This window comes from Nyctibius grandis, chromosome 14 (assembly GCF_013368605.1).
Source record: "Nyctibius grandis isolate bNycGra1 chromosome 14, bNycGra1.pri, whole genome shotgun sequence".
Lineage (NCBI taxonomy): Eukaryota > Metazoa > Chordata > Aves > Nyctibiiformes > Nyctibiidae > Nyctibius > Nyctibius grandis.
The window spans coordinates 8,564,750-8,582,733 of record NC_090671.1 but is presented as its reverse complement, the minus strand read 5'-3'; the positions used below and the strand labels follow the sequence as shown (position 1 = coordinate 8,582,733).

Genomic DNA, 17,984 nt, shown 5'->3' with positions numbered 1-17,984 from the left:
ATATTGCTCTATCGTCTCGATAATGAGAGTTCAGCTCGTAATGGCAGCACATTACAAGAAAGGCAGTGCGATTTAAACATGTTGTAAATCCAACTAATAAGTATAAATTGATTTTTAAGGGGAAAAAATGTGCACCAAACTGGGCTTTTACCATATGTTTCAACTCTACCAGAAACCTTACTTGAATGGTATTTCAATGTGCTTTACCTATTGTGTTGCAAACTTTTTCAGACTCTCTCAAGTTGTACTAAAGCTTTTAGAATACAGATGGTAGTAAAATCCCCAGTGGAAAACAGACTTCTATTTCAAACTTCAGTTCTGTTTTTTTCTTTTCTAGTTCATAGCAGATTTTGACAGATCAGAAGAAATATTCACAGCTTGATGCAGCTGGATTCTTCTTTGGCATGAGCAGAAACATCTGGCCCCAAAACAGTGCATTTTCCAAAGGGCCGAAATACATGCACATGCATCTGTTGTGCCAATATATTTTCCTGTGAACTCAGATGTTAATTGTTTTGTTTTGCCGAGACAACAGTGTTGGTTCAGTGAATAAGATTGTTTCCTTTAGTCCTCTGTTAATGGTTTCCTTTAGCGGTAATATTGTTTTAAACAGGAAACTGTCAGGTACGTTGTGAACAGCAGCAAGGTAGTGTTTTGAGCAAGAATATTTATAGTGCGATGGTATCTGGACATGTACTGTTATATAGAATTTGCATATTGACTGGGACAACTGTCAGCACAAAAACTCCACGTGAGACCAGTTTTATATCTCTAGGAGACATGTTCAGTTTTTGCCTCATAATTTTGGAGGCTTTTGCCATTCCCACTTGCTACTTCTAGTGTCCTCTTGCTGCTCAGCTGCAGGCAGCAACAAGGGAACGCTGAAGGTCTGAATAACTAGTTGGTTATCTAGCTCTACCCGTAGTTCTGCCTTGGTGAATTTTGTTATTTTGGACTTTGTTCCTTCTCCCATGCTCACTCTTACAGAAAGAGCTACAGTTCAGAGAAGTTCTTTTGCTGGCTTCTGGTCTCTGGATTGAGCTGTCAGTTTTGTTCTCCCTGGTTATACCTGTTCTGGGCCCCACTGCTGCTTGTAAAGATCCCGTGGTTTGACAGACCTCGGTCATTTCCAAATCTGAATCCAAGGTACTTTGAAGCCTCCTGCCTTCGGGCAGCACTCACACACAGGTCTTTCTGCCTGAAGGAAACCTCACTGTGCCATGTATCAAGAGCAGTCCTGAATAACATCTTATCTTCCCAGTAGCAAAGATGTACTCCCTTGCCCCTCTTCTACAAAACCTTCCTATGCGGTGGCTGCATTTTTTCACGCTGTATCTTTGTGCCTCTTATTACTAAAATATTTCCTGTGGAGGTGCAGGGTTTCCATGCAGTATCCAAAAAAGCAGCAGTTCCTTTTTTTGCTTTCTCAGCAAGCTCTACTCTGTTAACATTATACTTTTTTTTTCTAAGAAATATCTACTTACACATCATTCAGGGAGAACGATCTTGTGGTTAAGATGCAAGATGGTTGCTATTAAAAGCTGCAGTGCTTTTAGCCATCCAGTTTTCTCTATAGCTGTAGTCCTAGCCTTATCGCAGGTCCATTGCTAGATGTTCCCAAGGTTATCTGACCTTTTCATTCCTTCTGAGGGATGATCCTGCTACCCACTGCGCATCCTTGCTGTTTAAACTTGATGGGTATTCACAGAGTATTTGGAGATGCTCTCAGGAAATATTAGTAGGATTATTAATAAATGCATCTTGCTGTTACTACGTTATCCTCTAAGGTGCTGTTTGTATAACTCTAGACTTTCCCACGGAACAAGTAGAGAAAACAGATGCTTATTAGTGTTTAAAATACCTTTCTGCACCAAATGTGACAAGGAAGTTAAGCATTTCCTGAAGCTAAGACCTTTCTTAAGGGAGGGACTGCAGCAGTCTAAGTTAACTGGGCTGTTACTTTAATTTTGATTTAAAAGCTGCTTGTTTCAGTTCAAGTTAGACTGATTCATAACTTATTTAACCTGAACAAAACTGAGGTTTGGCTTAAAGCTCGATAAGCATGCTGTACGCCATTTACAGCAGTTTAAATCAGCTTCAAACCAGGCTTTTAGTTAAACTAGTGGACTTGTTTATTTTGGTGCTTGACAAGCCTTTGTGTGCTCTGTGAAATGATGCAGGTGCAATGGCCTGCATTTCCCTGGGCCTGCCTTAGGCAGGTTTCCCCTCCTCTGAACCCAGCTCATCCCCAAGCACAGCTGACTCCTTTCTGAAAGGCACCAGCGCAGCTTTGCTCTCCAGAACCAGTGAGCAGAGGATGTCTCACCTCACAGGGAGCGATTCAGACCAGCTGGATAACCTTCAGTAGATGGTGGGGGTATCTGCCTCGTTTGCCCTTTCAGCCGTATCAAGATGCAGTTTACACATTTGGAGGATCATGGCCTTCTAGCTGCAGGGAGAGGGTTAGTCTTCAGCAGGGTGTGTGCGTGTGTTGGGCTTTTTTCTTCTTTTTTGTCTGTAACCAGCACAAGAAGAATAATCTGAGCCAAACAGTTTGGGGTTGGATTTTGGAGGCATACAAGTCAGGAAGAGCACTCAGAACAAGGACACTTGAGTTAGCTTTTCTGTCATGACAGAAAGCACAGTATGAAACCCAGATCCTGTTTTTCACTCAAAGCTGCAGTGTTTCAGCCGGTCCCTTTGTGTCTGAGAAATTTTAAAAACTACAGTTGTAGCGAATATATAGTTAGTTCCAAGTTACTCGTGTGCTGCACATGTGAGAGTAGAGTTTAGGCCAACAAGAAGCATTTTTCTCCACCATAAATTGACACATTCCGTGTTATGTAGGAAGAAGGTAGGGCAGGCTCCCAGTCCATCTTCACTGAGCTTTCCGTGCTTTAATTCCTTGCATGTTTGGGTAGTGCACTGTGTCCCTTGATGATAGCAAGTGTCAACCACCTATTTCACAGAGCTCTGGGCTTAGCCTAACAACAGTGCTGCCTACTAAAGAGCTGCTTCCTGTTCCTCAGCTGTGAATGTTAATCTCAAAGTTCAGTGATCATTAGCTAAAATAATTGTCACCCCTTTGTAGTTATTCAGGGCTGAAAATTACCAAAGGGCTTCACCTTAGTGGCTTCGGCTGTAATTATTCTTAGATTTTTGTTTTCTTCAGGATGTCGAACAGCAAACAGGATGTCCCCGGGGGCACCAAGAGGAAATTGCTTCTGTGTTTCTGCGTGGAGCTGGCTGTGCTTGCTCTGGTAGTTGTAACACTGTTTTCTCAAATCAAAATACTTGCAGTGGTGGTGTAGGATCTCATGGCCTTACTGAAAGTTTCCTTGACAACACTAATGTCTTGACTGATCACAATGGGTGATCACAAACAGACAGCAATGATGTTTCAGATTGCCTCTTCTTCAAGTGCAAAGCCAGGGACCTACTTTCCAGACCTGTAACAGTGTAAAGTTCGCTCAGATTTTTGTCAGAGTGGCTTGGTTCATCTGCTAGTTCGGGGAGCCTGAGGAAAATGGCTCTGGTTCTTGTTGGGACTTAACTGAAGCAGCTGTGGTTAGCTTTCCATTGCCTGTGGGTGACGAGGCACAGTTGGCTGGGGGATGAAGACATCTGCCAGGGAAAGGACAGGTCCCAGGGAGTCTAGACAGAGTGTATGTAGGGGCTTGGTAGAGTTTGAATTAGCAATAAAAGCAAATCGTAAGTCTGACTAGAACAAGGTAGAAGTTGGAATAAAAAATATTCATGGTGGTGTGCGTGGGTGTTGTCTCTGCTTTGCTAAATTCACATCATACCACAGCTCATGCCAACCATCCATCAGTTCCCTCTGCATTGAAGTGGTGGTTCTCTTGCCTTTAATGTCAGCTTTTTCCCCAGCCGCTGATACACTGGAGCCTTGCTCTTAGGTTTTACGGGATCTGCAGATATAACAGGGACGTGATTGTGGGCTGGTTTGTGGGACGGCTGAAAACATGCGATATTAGGCCTGATCCTGTGTATGTGAAAGACTGTCTGCTCTCTCCTGTGATTTAAACTATGCCGCTGTAGCTTGACCGTATGCCAGTGCTGGACTTGTTGGGTCTTTGTTTGGTGCCTATTTCTGCTACATGCAAGTAGCTACATGTTCAGATGAACTGAGGCCAGGGTGGGACCGTACTGCTGAGGGTAGGGTCTGAGCTTGTGGCTGTGGCTCTGTCTGCTCAGTGCTGTGATCTTTGACAGCAGTTTCTGCAAAATTCATCATTCCCTGGGCAGCCTTTGTATTTATTTATTTACTTTGTTTCTTTTCTTTTTTTAACTTTAGTTTATTAATCGCATGTGTGGCTTTATCTGGAAAAAATTGCATGCAATTTATGCATGCTTACAGTAGCATATGTTTTATATATTGGGTTTATAGGGATGGTACTGATTCCTGAGTTAATTTGAACAGCAAATTGTTGTTGTATCTGCACACAGTATGTCTTTTCTTTTTTTAACATGTATTATATGACACACATCTGGTGGTGTTTTAATTGTGTTATTGTGGTGCCTCAGAGTCCTAGTAATGAATTTGAAACCCTACTGTATTAAGCATGGGTTTTTCACATGGGATGCTTGGAGGGTTTGAGTGAATCGTTGAACGAGAACGTGGGCGCTTTTGTCCTTGCCTTGAGCTATGGACAAGAACGCACAGGGTTTGCAGGCTGCCATTACAAAATCCTCCTTCACTGTCCATCAGCATCAGGATGGTACCTTAGCTCTAAGTAAGGAGAGACCTGCAGTGTGTCACACCCGGATAGTTGCTGGCAACTTTTGCTTTTTCTAATGGCAGTTTGATTGATCTCTGTGGTCCGTGTAAGAAGGATTTGGAGCAATTCAGGACAACTATACAAGTCTGTACTACAGGCTAGACTGTAGGTGCCATGGGTTGTCAGTTCAGAAGAGCGTGGCCTTGCTGTCTTACTGGGGAGGCTGTAGACCGAGCCAGCCTTCCAAAATCATTCTTGTCAATGCTGTATCCAAGAGAAAGTGGCCTCTCTTCCCTTGCTCAGGGATTGGATTAGTTCCCTTTGGTTGTCACTTTATGCTGGAAGATCATATAGAGGTGCTTGTCCACTGTGACCCTCCCAGCTTTTCCCGAGCGTCTCTGTTCGGCAGCGTAGTCTCTCTTCTATAGTAGCTGCAGGCAGCTGCCTTCGCTTCTCATAATCATAGGACAGCTCTGCTTTGGGATATATTTTTTCTAGCGAGGTGTGTTTTTGAAGGAGTCCAAGCTACTGCCTAAAACTGCCTTCCCCTCCTCTTCCTTTTCCATTTCTAAACAGGTATTGTTGGCATCTATGAATTTTATATGCAGCGGCTTTGATAATATTTTTCTCAGATATTGATGGAACTATTGAATAACTGCAAGCCCTGTTTAAATCCATTTACCTTCTGTAGCAAACGTTGATGGTAATTTATTGACACTACTTTTTGAGAACTTAGCTGGTATGTTCCCTGCTTAAAATATGCTTAACTGATATTTATATAGCGCTGATTTTTGTCAGAATGTCTTGCAGTGTGAGTGCATCAAGCATCCTAAATGTGTCACATTTATCCAGTTCCTTTTTCAACCAAACTTATCAAAGAAATGAAACCAGGCTTATTCAAGAAGATTAATTTTCCAGAAAACCTCATTGACTGAAATAGTTTAATTCAGTCACTTGAATCCAGTGCTGGGGTTTTTTCTTCTTCTGTTCAAGCCTGGTATCACGGCAATGTGCCTATAGCTGCCCAGCCAGTCCTCGTTGCTCCTTTGAAATATTTCTCTGATACTTGTCTTTTTTCAGTTTTCTCAGTGGCTATTCCAAGATCTATTAAAACATCTGTGTGCACATGATCTCCCATGCTAGGGCTTGTGCAAGAAATCTGGACTTTGTTCTTAGTAAATGTCTAATATCTTTCTTTTGTTATCAGAAGGCTGAGAAATGAGTCTTCCCAAGGACAGAGCAGAACTGCATTGGATGTTTTGCCTGTCTGTCATCATTAGTAATGTGATTACCTTGCTTTTTGGGATCTTTTCTTACTAAAATCACTTTTGAAGGTTATAATCACCTTTTGTCTTCGATTCAAAACCCTTGCTTTTGGTGGGTGGTATTACTAGAAGAGAAATACTGTAGTATACAGAGAGATTTTTCTTGGTTGAATTTCCTACTATATTTTGAAACATCTCCTGCAGCTTTGGACAATTTAATATGTATATTAAATCTACTTTTGCTTTGAACATCACAGCTGTTGATATTAGCCTTTAATAGACGGTATCTGTATGCATAGATGGCAGCAATGTTAAAGCTGTCAATTCTGATTGCCTCCTACATGGTGTTTAAAAGCATTGTGTAAACTCAGCCTAATTTAGTCCGTTGGCTTCAGCTGAACACAGCTCTCTCCTTGCTAAATGGATGCCTAGTCAATCATATCTCAGTCCTGCTTGGAGTTACTTCCCTTACAGTGATCCTTTCGATATGGTCAGCTGCACTGGTGTTGGTAACACTTGATGCATCTGTTGTAAGAGTCCTGAGCCGATCTTTAGCGTATCCATTTCTTTACCATCACCAAAAAAAATGTGCAAAATCAACTTTTCATTTGATGTGTATTGGATGGCATTTTATAACTGAGAATCAGAGGTCTGAATCACCTTAATGTGAAACTTGAAGCTACAAATCTCATTTAGTAACTTGCTCAGAGGCTTTCAGCTCTCTCATGGGGTATTTATTGGTTCCTTTAGACCTGTCGCTAAATTGCTGTGTAGTTAGGGCATCTGATTCTGGCTGAGCATTACGACTGGTGCAGTAATTATTAGGTGCTGCCTTTTCGTTGATGGTGATTATGTCTGTCCCTTGTCCAGCTATGGTTTCATTGTCATCTCCCAGCTTTACAGGCTGCTTCTCTTCAGTCACCAAGTAGTGTGTGTCTTTTTTTTTTTATTGTGCCTACAGGTGCCTTCATTTATTTATAAACAGAGACTAAGGTGCCCCAATAAGTTTATTTGATTTCTCAGGGTTTTCTTCACTGAGGGAGTGTGGGGAATCCTGACTTTTTTTTCCTCTGGCAATTGGTTATAGTTTGCCTCGCAACAGGACCTGATAAATCATTGCTGGTGGTGGGCACTGTTCTGTTATGTGCCATGCTGATTTTGTGCTGTAGCCTGTGAATCTCAAAATTGCATGTTACCCCTTCATCGCCTTGCCTGCTTCTCCAGACAGCCCCGAGGACTCGTAGGTGCCATCTGTGTACCCTGTTGTGGAAGGCCGGTTTTAGCTAAATTGGTTAGGAATGCTATTTACCCTTCACCAGTCAAAGTCTCACTCCTGCACACACGCTAGCTAGCTGTAACCTAAGCAGGTCTAAACTGACACAGTTTATCATTGACGTATGTCAAACCCAGATTTTCCCAGCTGTCTACTACCATCTGCCAAGTACGGCTGGGGGCATGCGGAGTGCAGTTTGCTATGCAGGCCTGATGGCAGCTGTAAAATCGAGCAGTTTTGCCTGCTTAAGCACCAGCTCTTTTCCAAAATAAGCATTAGCTCTCGCATCGCAGTGAGCCTCCCGATCCTGAGAGCGCAGGCCGTCGTGGGGCAGCGGTGCCGGCTCTGCTCCGCAGCCGAACCACCTGCCAGCCGAGACGCTGTGGAAAAAGCAATGCGTTGGTTGAGCAAGCCAATGCTGCTGCTCCTTACGGCCTCTCTGTGCTGGGCACTAGCAAAAAGGTTTCTCCAGTCCCCAAGGGCACTGGCCCACTCTGTTGGCCGCACTTCTCAAAAATCGTGATATCAAACGTCGTTTCTCTCTAGTTAGGTATGGCGCCAGGCCTGGAGAAGTGTCTCTTGGAGAGCTAAAGCTGAGCTTGTTGCAGGGTGTTACCCTGGCTAATCAGAGCACCGTGTAGCAATTCTTCCAAGAACTGCAAAGGCAGTTGACCGTACCGAATGAGACTGGTTTTCGTTTGTTTTTAAAAATGGAAGGTGACCCTCGTGTCTAGTTGCAAGCATTAAGGTGCAAAGTCAGGTTATTAATGAGTAGTTAATGTTGGTCAAGTAGCTGAGAAACTAACAACAGCTTTTGAGTGTTTTGATTTTTCACTCAAAATACTTTTTATTACAGTAAGTCGTTGTACTTGCCTTCCTGTAGCAGCTGACTCTGACAGCCTCTAAGCACAGAAATCCTTTGCTAACATTAATTCAACCTCTCTGCATCCCGGAGAGAGGGAAAAATTAACCACCATGTTCCAGACTGCTCAACTGCAATACGGGTTATTTAAGTAACTTATCCAGAGGAAACAGGTAAGCCAGGATTAGAAACCAGAAGTCTGCATACCAGTTAAATGTATTAAACACTAACCTCCTAAACATAATGTAACTTTCTGAATGAATGCTAAAAAACAGGACAAATTTCCTTCAGTATTGTAACACTGCTGCTGTTTTCTTCTTCATCACAGTAAGTAAAAATGGAGATGTCATATTTAAAATGAGTTATAGCTAAAATAGCCGACCACAACATCTGCAGCAGTACCTACCCAATTAGAAAAACTACTCTAATCTAACCTGATGCTACTGTCATTTTTTTTAAATGAGTCCTACTTCAATCATAAAGTCCTCGGACTGTAACATTGCTTTCTACGCCATATGTCCTTATTTAGAGGAAAAAAAATGATTGCACCCTTAATTCAAAGGGAACGTTTCCCTCTGAGCCAGAACTCAATAAAATGTATCAAAAAATTGTGGAAAAGGGCAAGCAAAGAAAATCAAATTGCAGCGTGTGAAACGATTTAAGGAGGGACCTGGGGAATACATAATCTCCAAACTGCCAAGTTAGAGCAAGTATAAAATATACAAACAAGCCTGATATTTTTCCCAGTTGATCTCATTATGAGCTATGCTTGGGATAGATAAATTTTGTTAGAATGCATTAAGGCTGGATTTTCAAGGAAACAAGTCAGAAGTAATGTGTTTAGCTGATTCCACCTTGTTTTGATACATGGGTCTTTTCAGGTTTAAAGAAGTACATTTTTAAAGCCAAATGGTTTGTTTTGTTTCAAGCATTAAAACTAGAGGCAACTGGGCGACATTTTTTTTCCCCCTTCTGGAAAGCAGACGTTTATAATTTCACCGTGCTCTTTAATCATTGGGATAGAGCTCTGTGCAGTATGTTTCACTGCCGCTTATTGTTGCATGCTTAAAATACACTGAATTAGCCTTGAGTGCAATCCCTTAACAGACTGCTTCGTCCACAAATAGTACTTTTTCCAAGTCTCCAATATATTTTAATTAAATTGTCCATTCGTATTTATTAAAGCAGTTTACTCTCTCCTGCTGCAGAAAGCTGCTACTGCTGATATCTACAAAGAGAAACATGAGTTTATCTGGGAGTTGGTAATAAAATGCAAGCACGTTAGCAAAAAAGTGTTCCCAAAATATTGTTTAAGCATCGTTTTCCTGTTTGTTGGGAAGGGGACAGGCCGTACAATTAGTTTTGGTAAGTTTTTGGAACAATTGCTCTTAACAATTCTTGTAGCCATGGGGAATCATAATCTTTGTTAGTATGAAATGTTATCTGCAGAATATTTTTCTTCCTTAGATTGACCCTATAGAAACAGTTGAAAAAGGGTCCTTTGGCAGAGCAGATGATAAAGTCATTACACACTGATGAGATCTAAAGTGGCGTTCAGCAGCATTAGTTTAGATAGATGAGCGTGATAAGTGGATTCATCCCTGTCTCTGGTGGTCTGAAAGCTTGGACCTAAACGCTGGGGCTTGGACACCTCTCAGCTGTACCTGCTTATCTCCAAGTAGCTTCTGCCAAAACGGATTCGCCATGAAGTCAGTAAAATCCTAAATCTGAAGGCCATGTTTGGTCTGTCCTTTCTCTCAAGACAAAGGAAAGTTGATCTTCCAGAGCTCTAAAAAGGAATTAAACTTTTTTTCTCAAGAACTTAACGTGTTCCTGAAAGGAGGCAACTTGGCTCAGTGCTGCATGGAGCTCTTCACCCCTTCTGATCCGGAAGGGCTTCTTTGTTTTCATGGGACCATTTGCTGCTCCCAAGTGTAGCACAGAGCAGGTGAGTGCCATTCCTGCTGGTGCCTGTCCACTGGCAGAGGTGAGAGGTTTAGAGGATTAATAGACCCATCTGAGCCATCAGAACAGGCATCTCAGAGATGAATATTTTAATTAAGTCTCTCCCCGAGAGTGCTGCTTTCTGTCTTGCCTTTAGAGCAACACGAAGGGAGGTTGTTGGGAATTTCTTTTCCCACCATGTGTGTCTGCAAGACCTGTTTTGTAAAAAGCAGACACAAACCCAGGCAGCAGCGAGAGGTTTAAAATCAGACTGCTGTGACTTTAAGAGCGAGAAAAAAAACTGTTAAGGAAGGAAAATAAAAATCCCACAGCCTGTTGTAGCAGCTGTAGCTTCAGATCGTGTGGAAAATGAAGGCAGATGATTCAATTTGGCCTGTGCCCCGAGTACATTTCCAAATGCTTCTGTGTGTGCGCAAGATAATGAACAAATATATTGAGATGGCACAAGATCAGTCCGAGTTTGCCGCTGCGCAAGCCGTGGAGCTCCCAGTAGGAGCACACTAGCTGTGCTGGGTTAATGGGGGTGAGGGTCAGGAAGCCCAGCACCTTTCAGAACAACTTAAGAAAGGAATTTGTCTCCTTTTGCCCCAGGCTCCCCGTGGCACTCAAACGGAGCTTGTGATAAATTGAAGTGTATTTATTAATAATGAGCAGGGGCAGCATGCCCGTGATTTCAAAAATAGGTGGGCCAAATAAAAATGTGCTTTCCTCTGACATCGGAAAAGCTTAAGTAAATGGAGAGCAGGCTGATCTATTATGATTAAAAAGCGGGGGCTGAGAGCCAGTGTGTAGTGGTAATGAAAAAGCCCTTTTAGAGAAGCAAGACCCGTTCTGCCCATTCATATATTCCTCCACCCACGCCCCATAAGAAGAAACAGGGAGGGGGAAGTTGGATAGGAGAGTTGAAAAGGCAGCAGCAGTCCAGGACAGCAGAACTGGACTTTAATGAGAGCTGGAGTTATTACCGGAATGAGTTATGATATTTAATCATGCTACATGATGTCCAACAGCGCAAGGTTCATAATTCTTGGCTCCAAACGTGGCTTGGGACTGTCCGCAAGCACCTGCAGCATGCAAATTGATCATGGCCTTACAAACCCTCTGTACTTTGCCCCCTGTTGTTCCCTGCCAAGCCAGCCCAGTCTGCAGCGCTGGCCCGCTCCCACAGAGCTGGGAACGGTGTCTTTCATGTACTCAAACACAAAACTGTAGTTTCTGGTAAACACTGAACCGTAGCTATTGCGACTAGCCAGGAGTGCCTGCCGCCAGCTTTTCTCTGCAGTGTGTGGTCTTGTCAGGTGTGTCATTTAGCTGCATTGGTCTGTTTTTTAAGCAGCCTTGGGTTTAATGAATGTTTTTGGAGAATTCTGTTAACTTCAGTGATGAAATAGGCTCTGCTTGAGTAAAACTTCGGCACCTATTTAGTGTTTTAGTGAATACATACTGCCATTAACATCTTGCTGACTTAGGATTTGGATGAGTACAGGATTTGGCCTTTGGAAGAGATAAATTACCAAATAACTTCAGTTATCCCCTTGTGCCTTTTTATTTTGTTCCAGCTTAGCTGTCCTGAAGTGACGCAGTCATCAGCCTACGTTTACGAAAAGCTTCCCTCCCACCCTCCACCCCTGAGGAGATGAGGCTGAGCAGCCCCTTTCCAAGACTCTCTTGCTGAGCTGTGGACATTGGGGTTATTTTGAGACTTTCTTGCTTCTCAGATGACTCCTAAAATATTCTGAGCAGACCTAAAGACAATGCGATCAGACAGACTCAGCTTTGGCGCACGTACGCTTCTCCCAGCTGTCTCCTGAGCTGCTGTTGCGCTGACAGGAACAGGCAGTCAGGTGGGGCCTGGGGAGGGGCCGCTGCTGTCCTCAGAGCACAACATGGCGGCCGGCTGTGTGGGTGCTTTCGGACAGGCAAGGTCAACAAGCTGGAGAGGGTGTTCTTAAACGCTGCTTGTTAGTAATTTTAATGCTTTTCTGTAACAGTCGTAGGGCAGCTTTGTCCAAGTGGAAAGGCAGCTTCTCTCAGTCGGCCATCCCCTTCTCAAGCCTATGTTCAGAAGGGTTGTTTGGCTCCTCTGCCTGAAGTATTTAACAATGGTGGGTGGTGTTGCACTAACATCTAAGTCTCTGGCATTTTGTTGTACAAGAGGATGTGGTGTGTTTTGCATATGAATTTGTGGAGTTGCTTGTTTGGGCCCGTGCCGTGCCGAGGCAGCCATGATGTCCCTGGGCTGGGAGCAGGGCTGGGGCTGGGAACCCACCTCGTCTCTGGCCCACAGAGCCTTTGCAAACTATAAAAAAGTAATAACCTTTTCAAAGGGAGAGGAATACTAGTTTTTATAGTAAAGCTCAATCAGGGAACATGGTCAGGAGCAATTTCTGCAACTCAGGCAAAAACACCCAGAGAAAATCACTAGAAATCAAGCAGCCAAGCCAAAAGCAACTTTGGGAAAGAAGCTTTTGACCAGTTTGCTAATGCCCAGGTCTGCAGAGAGTGCCCGTGAAACCAATGCATCCATTTAGCAGAACAACTTGTCCTCCTAGTTGGGTCCTGCATGTGGCTCATTAGGGTAATTACTGATGAATTAAGGCAGCTTGGCTCAGCACTCGGGCGGCGGGTGTGCGGGCTCCCCTGCTGGCAGGCAGCAGGTGTAAATGAACAAGATCTGTCAAAAAGGCTGATGACCCTCTTAATTCACAGCAGCAAACTGGGGACAGAGGTAGTGCAGCAAGTTTAATAATTGATATTTACTTGGAAAGGTTAATGGCAGCAGTGATGCTTCTAATTTTCTTACCCGTGCAAGACCTTGTCAGGTCAAATTGTCTCAATTTGTTACTGTGGATGTAGGTGTAGTTTTTCTTTAATGAAATTTGGAGAAAAGAAACAGGTGGTGTTGGGAGCTGACTGTAACTCAAGAAAAACAGCAAAAGGTTGGAGTCTGGTAAGGGGTTGGGTGAGTCTGTGCTAACTTTAAACAGCTGGCAGTTTAGTCCTTTTGAATAATTCTAGTGAACATTTGTGCTTGGGAAGGTGAAAGGATTTGGAATGGTGTGATTTATTTTCCTTTAATTTGCAGCTGTCTAGGAGTTGTTTAGATCAAAAGCATAATAATTTTGGCAAGCGTTGATGTGTTCCTAGGTGGGAGCACTAGGGTTATGGATCAGAAATCAGAAAGCCGCAGAATTCAGTGGGTATTTCTGCACTGTATTTAGGGAAATTGTAATTCTGTCCTGTAATAGTTAAGTGGTTCTTGTTTCAGGGAGAAACAAAGCACCTGCTGTGTCTGGAAGCTTTGAAATTGGCAGGTCAGATACTTTACATGCAAGAGTTTCAGAAGAGCTGGCTGATGACTGGGAACCAGTAGAGTTGGGTTTTGAGTAAGTGTAGGAAGATCCAGATGATGGAAGAAAGGTGATATGCCAGTGTTTTCGAAAGGCTGTAATTAATGAGGTATTACCATTTGTCGTCTTGGCTTGGCATCAATCCTAGGCAAGATAATGGGATAGCTGAAACCATAATTGGTTAATAAAGACCTAAAAAAGAATAAAATAAATGAATGACAACCGTTCTATGTACTTAGAAAAAATATTATCAAATTTACTTAATTACATGTGGGATTAAAAATGTGATGGATAATGGCCACAGTATTGATGTAGTGTAGTATAGGTAGATTTCTGTACTTGGTGCTGTTGGCCTTTTTATTAAGGAAATGGATGATGTGGATTCAACATAATGAATTTCAAGTGTATTATTTCCTGCCTTTATACCTGATGCTGGTAGTTGCAAATGCAGTCTCACTGTTGGTTGGAAATGCTTCTAGCAGATCCCAGCAGGGATCACCTCTCGTTGCTGTGTTGTTTGAACATTTTGACATAGGAGCAAAGATGAAGAATCAGTCTTGATAAAAGTTTGCAGGTGGGCAACATACCGGAAAGGTGGTTTACAATGGATGAGACAGGATACTGGTGCTGAGAGCGGTGGTTGTGTGACGAGGTGGCCGTGAGCAAATTTATATTTCTAACACTTTGATGTGGCTGCGTCTAAGTGTCTTATCCTGAGGAAGAAAGTATATTGATGAGGTGTGAGGGGGCAGAAGGGCATGCAGAGTAAGGACTTCAATCAGAAATGCACTGTTCCTTGAACATGAGCATGATACTTTCCCTGTCTTCTACTGCACAAGCCTATACAGGGCTGTGTACTCCAGACCGGATGAGTACTGGAGCTCGTTCTCCATACAGGATACTGAATATTGTATTAAATTATTGATAGACTGTGGGGCACTTAGCTGGCAGCGATATCAAAGGTTCGTGGGAGCGTAGTGATCGGTGTGCTCCTGGGGCTCATGTTGCAGTGCCCGTGTTGTGGCAGCGTGCCCACCAAGCACAGTTCCTTGTGCCGCAGTGACAGGAACACACTGGGGTTATATCAGAGCACCATGAGCAAACCCTGCTAGCTACTGAGACTGCAACAAAATTGGACAGAAAGAAACAAGGGGATTTTATTGCCATTAAAAGTACCAATTTGTACAAGCCGACATTTTAAATAGTGTGATTTAAATGGAACCAAACTGATATGAATAGAACCTATTAATAAATTAAACACTTCTTTCCACCCAATATTTCACAAGGGAATTAGCAGAATAATTTGTTAGTAAATGAGCCCAGGAATGAAGCTGTGAATGACACATCTATCGTATCCTTCTCCTTCCCCTGTAACACTCTTTGCAGATATAAGTGGAAAGTTGCTGTGGTTTCAAACATTGGTGCCTCTCACTTATGTACAAACACAAGCACAACTTCAAGTGAAGGAGGAAGGATGATTTATTGGGTAGAGAACCAGCCTTGGCTGTAAGAGTTAATTGTGCTGTACTTCAAATTTGTGCATTATCTCAAGCAAGTTGTTTCAGGCCAGTATCCTTCACGGTATTTAGGCACCTGGCCATCATGCCGATACCGACCTCTCAGTGCAGTCACTGGGGATGGCCCAAGGCACCTCTCTGGACTAGGAACAGGAGACCTGGCCATTGGGTCAGTGGTGGCCCAGCAGCAAGCAGCAGTACTGAAATGCCAGTGTCACAGTTGAGGTTTGCTGGTAGCAAAGAGTGAAGGGGATTTGTCTGTCCACTTCCTTCTCGCGTCGGGCCCTAGGACTTTGGCACAGCCTTGCCTGCTTCCAGGATTGCTAAAAGCACCCCTTTCCTCACATGTTAGCAAAAGGGAATATGGACACACATGGTCAGGCACAACTTCAGAGAAGCCCCATGCATTCAAAAGCATCCTCTCCACGATGCCATGGGTGTAGGAGTGAAACATTGACTAAACCGCTGTTGACAACGTCGGGAACAGGTGGCAGAGCAGTGCTTGAAAATCTCCTTTTTCCCCCCTCCTTCTTCTCCCTCTAGATGAAGGTCCCTACAAGCAGAAGTGGCAGAAATAGCGAGGAAGACAGCATCAGGGAGGCCACAAGCTCTCAGCGGAGCAGCTCAAGGGACCGTCTCAGTGATGTAAGTACCATTCAGGAGAAAGCATCGCTCCATTGCAGCAATTCCCGCTGCTGACATGGCTTTTCATAAATCTTGCTGAACAAATGTTGGCATCCAGAGGTCACTGTGTAATAACTTTTTTTTATGTCATGATTGAGTGTTATGGCATAAGTGGTTGAGCTGCCTTGCAAACACTATAATCATGGTGCAAATAATATGATAAGCGAAAGATCAGAGATGGGAAAACAAAATGGAATTGTTATTCCTCCGGGAAAAATGGCTTGATGTTTTGTTTTGTTTTCTCAAAGAAGTTGTGTTAAAAAGCTTTTTACGGCATCTTTGGGTTTAGCTACTGCATGTAATCACATAGTTTGGGTGCAAAGTCAGTTCATCTAATTCTATGCTTCCTGCCTTCAAGATACGAAAGGTTTTTGGGGGAAAGCTGTCTTTCTCTCAGAAAAGTTGATGGTACGTTTAGTGAAATGTTATGATAAAACAAAAGCAAACGGTGCCTTAGCGTGTAAACACACAAATGGGCTTTTGAGTCACCAAGAAATCAATGGCACTGCTGGGATAATTTTATATGAAGGCTTTTTGTGTTAGCAATTAGCATTTCGCCTTCATTAAAACATGATTTTTTACTAATTAGGACCTTTCCCGTTAGGAGAGATTTAAATGAAGAACAATAATCAAACGCTGGCACGAGCATGTCTGAAATATTAAATTTGCCATTTCAATGGCAAGCCACAGAAATCCCAGAGCGAGTGGTTTTCATGTTGAGTTCTATTAATGTAAAATATGCTTCATAACTAAAACCTGTCACAGAAAACGTCTCACACCAGCTAAATTCAATTGGACAGTTAATTTAGCTTTAAAATTGAAAACACTACCTCTGCTTCAGGATGCAAAAGGAAGGGGGGGGAAAGCCTTTGATAAGTATAATGTATTTGCTATTAAGGCTTTCAGAGCCCATTCTACAGGAGGAGAAGGGAGAAAAAGGGGAAAAAATGGCTCCCACAAATGTGTTTAAAAGCTGAAAGTATTTATTAAAAATGTCAGCAGAAAAGTGCTTTTGGCAGATTAAAGCGGGATTCAGCTTGACAGCTCTGACAGGGAAATGTGACGGGGGAAAATTCTCTCTACATGTTTGGAGTGTGAATGGGGCGCTGTAAACAGCCGACGCAGTGGGAGGAAGAGAAAAATAACGTGTCCTGTGATCTGCTTCCAGGATTGTGAGCCCACGCGCCGCGGTGGGGAAAGTCAGCGAGGGGGGGCTCTTTGGACAAACCCCCTTGCTGCGGGGCGTCTTTGACTGTGTTATTAGTCAATAATGATCGTAATTTTATACATACGTATATCTACGCGATTCTCTCCTTCCCCTCCCCTTGGTCACTCTTGACAGGTATGTGAGCAGGGGTGCCTGGTAGCATTGCTGTACCATAACATGGGGCCGCGGGAGAGGAATAACATATTCAGACTTAGCGATTAGCTTAGGTCAAAGCGTTAAGTGGTCTTGGAGACTTTTCTTGTTAAGCTGATGCACTTACGGTTTTTTCTTTTCCTTTCCCTTTGCCCCCAAAGTTGCAGGCTGAGCCTGCAGGAATTGAGTCTGAGTGCCTAATTCCTGCAAAATCTTCAAAGCTAGTTCAGCAGCCAGTGAAATTCAGTGGGAAATAGTCACTCCATTCTTTTTCAGTCAACGGGGACATTTGGGCAGTGCCTGAAGGCCAGGGCGCACTTCAGAGCTTTGCTGAAGCTGTTCGCTTGACCTGGCGACCCATTGCAAATGAGAATTTTTCAAATTAGTAATTAAACAGTTTGAAAAGTAAGGTTCTTGAATCACAGAATGCTCTTCGTTCATTATTTGACGACTGCAATTTAGCTTTAATTACGTATAATGCTTCCTCGCGTACTAGTAAATGTTCTGTAGTCTATTTAGTGACTGTCAGAAAGTCTCAGAAAGTCCCGCGGGTGCAATCGGATGGTTTTCCCCATTTGTGTGCAAAGGAATAAGGCGGCAGACTTTTTCTTTTTGTAGAGAGGGAGCAGGGAATGGGAGCGAAGAAGATGACATGCTATTAAGTGTTGATTCCTGCAGGATTTGCTGTCCAGCCGTGCTTGGTCCCTGTATGGCTCTGAAGCTGTACTTCCCAGCACACTGTTTAAATAGATGGTGTGCAGCTGAACTGATGCAGCCCCTTACGTGTGGCGCTGAGGGTTAAAAAGCCACAGGGCAGTAAGGACGTAAAGGGAAGGCAGGGATGTTTTTTCCTTGTGGTGAGCGGTTACAGATGGAGGCTCTAGCACAGGGCTGTGCTGGGGTGGCCGCCTGTCCTTGCGGATGGATGCTCTGCAGCAGGAGGCACCTGGGCTGTTTCTCGCTCTCTCC

General features: G+C 43.3%; 1 protein-coding gene across 16 annotated transcripts in view; it reads left to right on the top strand.

The window, feature by feature from the left end:
• FBRSL1 (fibrosin like 1) overlaps positions 1–17,984 on the top strand; it is a 546,044-nt gene that overhangs the window by 228,170 nt on the left and 299,890 nt on the right. For 14 of the 16 annotated variants that reach the window (XM_068412713.1, XM_068412719.1, XM_068412722.1 and 11 more), the window contains exon 3: positions 15,515–15,616. The exons of the other annotated variants lie outside the window; for them this stretch is intronic. In XM_068412713.1, the coding sequence (XP_068268814.1) occupies positions 15,515–15,616 (102 nt within the window). The remainder of the gene's footprint in view (positions 1–15,514; positions 15,617–17,984) is intronic. 16 annotated transcript variants of the gene reach the window in all.